This window comes from Monoraphidium neglectum (genome assembly GCF_000611645.1).
Source record: "Monoraphidium neglectum strain SAG 48.87 unplaced genomic scaffold scaffold05255, whole genome shotgun sequence".
NCBI classification, from domain to species: Eukaryota; Viridiplantae; Chlorophyta; class Chlorophyceae; order Sphaeropleales; family Selenastraceae; genus Monoraphidium; species Monoraphidium neglectum.
Genome location: NW_014008375.1, coordinates 1 through 2,573, shown reverse-complemented (window position 1 = coordinate 2,573; position 2,573 = coordinate 1). Strand labels below are relative to the sequence as shown.

General features: G+C 61.8%; 1 protein-coding gene across 1 annotated transcript; it reads left to right on the top strand.

Moving 5' to 3' along the window:
• Nucleotides 1-300: 300 nt before the first annotated feature.
• MNEG_15357 (hypothetical protein) lies at nt 301-2,162 on the top strand (the record flags this gene model as incomplete). Its single annotated transcript, XM_014036172.1, has 6 exons — nt 301-330; nt 675-953; nt 1,304-1,410; nt 1,684-1,807; nt 1,993-2,067; nt 2,154-2,162. The coding sequence occupies 6 exons, from the start codon at nt 301-303 to the stop codon at nt 2,160-2,162; spliced, it is 624 nt and encodes a 207-aa protein (XP_013891626.1).
• Between the last annotated feature and the right edge of the window lie 411 nt (nt 2,163-2,573).

Here is a 2,573-nt window from a genome sequence, read left to right as displayed (position 1 = left end):
CTGATGAGACCAAGCGGCTGACTGGTACATGGCATCAGAAATTAGTTTTGAAGAACATTTAAAGCTTGCTCCCGCACAGCACCCTCGACGTTGTGTCTGCACGTTATGAGCTGCGGACGAGCAGCGCACTAGCTTCAGATAACGAAAAGTTATACATAAAAATTACAGAGTTTTTTGAGGTATCGCGACGGTGCTTTACCTAGCCGCTCGCAGGCGCGTGTTGCGCGCTGCTGCTTGCGCGTGCAGCGCGTGTAGCGCAAGCAGCGCGCGGCGGCGCGCAGCGGAGGAGGCCTCTTCAAAATGAAGATCAAGGCTACGAAGGGCCCCAGGGTGAGCTGAAGATGAACAATTTGTTCTACGCCGAATACACATGATCAACAGGTTGGGCTGCTTGCATTCAAGAGCTGAGCAGCGCGGGCATGTGTGCACAAATGCACTCCCGACGCCGCCCCACACCCCACAGCGCCGCGCGCGGCGGGCAGCCCGCCCACGCAGCAGTGCGGCGCAGCCCAGAGCGTGCACACGCCATGCAGAGGCAATCAGGCACCTCCAGAGCAGCCACATGGCTCGGGCCGCATTCCAGGAGCCCGGCTGGCCGGACCGCACCCGTTGTCCGCCCGCGCCGTTCCATGCGTCCGCCTGCCCCCCGCCTGCCCCAAAACCGCCCCAAACAGGGCGAGGATTACGAGGCAGATCCCCAGATCGACGACGACCCAGATCTGGTCTCGCCCGGCCCCAGGTCCTTCTCATCCCCAGCCTCGGGGAAACGGCGGATCCAGGAGGCGTTTGATCTGGAAGCCCAAGAGTCGGCGCGCCGCGCGGCCGGCAAGGCCGCGGTGAAGAGGGCGCTCGCGGGCAACATGGCGGCGGCGGGCGCGGACCCGTTTTCTCAGATCGATCGGGAGCCGTCCGATACGGGGATGCACAAGAATGAGCCGGGCGCGGGGTGGCGGGTGAGTGGGTGGGCGAGCGGCGCGGGTGGGCGTGCGGCGTGGCTTGGTGAATGTGAAAGGCGGTTCCGGGCATGAACGACTGTCCAAGCGCCTGTGCCTCTCTTCACATCTTTGCCAGCGTGGCCCCCCGAGCGACGGGGGCGGGTGTGGTGCCACCAGTGACGGGGGCGCTGGTGGTGGCGGTAGCGGCGGGGCGTGGCGCCTGCCGGCGTCAGGCTTTTGAAGAGTCGGGAACCGCATCCCATTTCCTGGAAATTTCTCACGCACCTGATGTTTTTGTATTTGGCTGTTGAAACTCTTGCGGACCCTCATCCCCCCACCTGCACTCCCATCAACTTCCCACCGTGAAGTTTCTGGTCAACATGCTGATCATCTTCCCCTGGAGCATGGTGCTGCTGCTGTCGTGGGCGGTCAACAAGTGGCAGCTGCTATTCCGCCCCATCGGGCAGCTCATCTGGTGAGTCATTACATCCCGCTGAGGTGGGGCGGCAGCTCACCAGCTGCGGGCAGGGAGAGCCTGTGACCAGCCTTGGGGCGCAGGAAACAAGCAGTACCAAGATGACATTGAGTAAATGGATGGTGTCATGTGCCTCAGAAGCTGTCCGTGGTTGATCTTCAGGGCAATCTGTTGCCCCCCTCACACATCCAAACACACATACATGCACACACAACACACACACACACACACACACACACGCACCTGTTTGCGTGCGCGCACACATCATCCCAGGTGGAGTGTTGACCAGCTTGACCAGCGCGCCCCTGGCCTGGTGGAGTGGCTGCTGTGGCTGCAGGGCCTCATCAGCCTGGCGCTCCACGTCATCACCATCGGCATCAACCTCGGAGTGATCTGGGTGAGGCCAGATCACGGGCGGCGGCAGGCCGTGACATTTCCGAGGCAACCGATCCCCGCGTCGTCGCGTGCCGGCGCGCCCATGCTCAGATTGCGCCTCGCGCACAAACGCCTTTGCTATGGTGGTGATTGCCGACGCACCTCGGCGTATCTCATTCACAATGCACTGGCGGACCATCTCCCCAGATCATGTGGTCCAACGGGGACCGTCTGGTGCCGATCTGTGTGGTGACGTTCTACTCCTTTGCCCACTACGCCATGGTGAGGGGTGGGGCGCCAGTCGCCACTTTAACAGAAACGCTGCACAAAAGCAGAACAGAGGCTGACCAACAACCACGATCGACCAGCCGGACTGAATATGACTGCCCGATGGGATCAGCAGCACCCCCCAGCGCACCACCAAAACGACCGCCGCGCCCGAGTCGTCTAGTCTCCTCAGACAGTCACTACGTATACATGGTGACTCATCTATGGTGACATACATATGATGACGTCACCCTCCCACCCCTCGCGCCCAGGCCGTCACCATGTTCAAGGAGCTTGACCTGCGTGAGCAGGGGGGCACCTACTTCAGCGACGTCGTCAGCTTCGCATGGCGCATGGTGGACGTACTGTTCTTCGACATCCAGATGTGCGCCAGCGTGGTGCACAGCAACAGGTGCGGGCCAGGGGCCCGGAGGGGGGGGGGCGGGGCTGGGTTTGGAGCTTTTGACATTTTTCACGACAGACACACACACGCGCGTGCGCGCGCACACACACACACACAC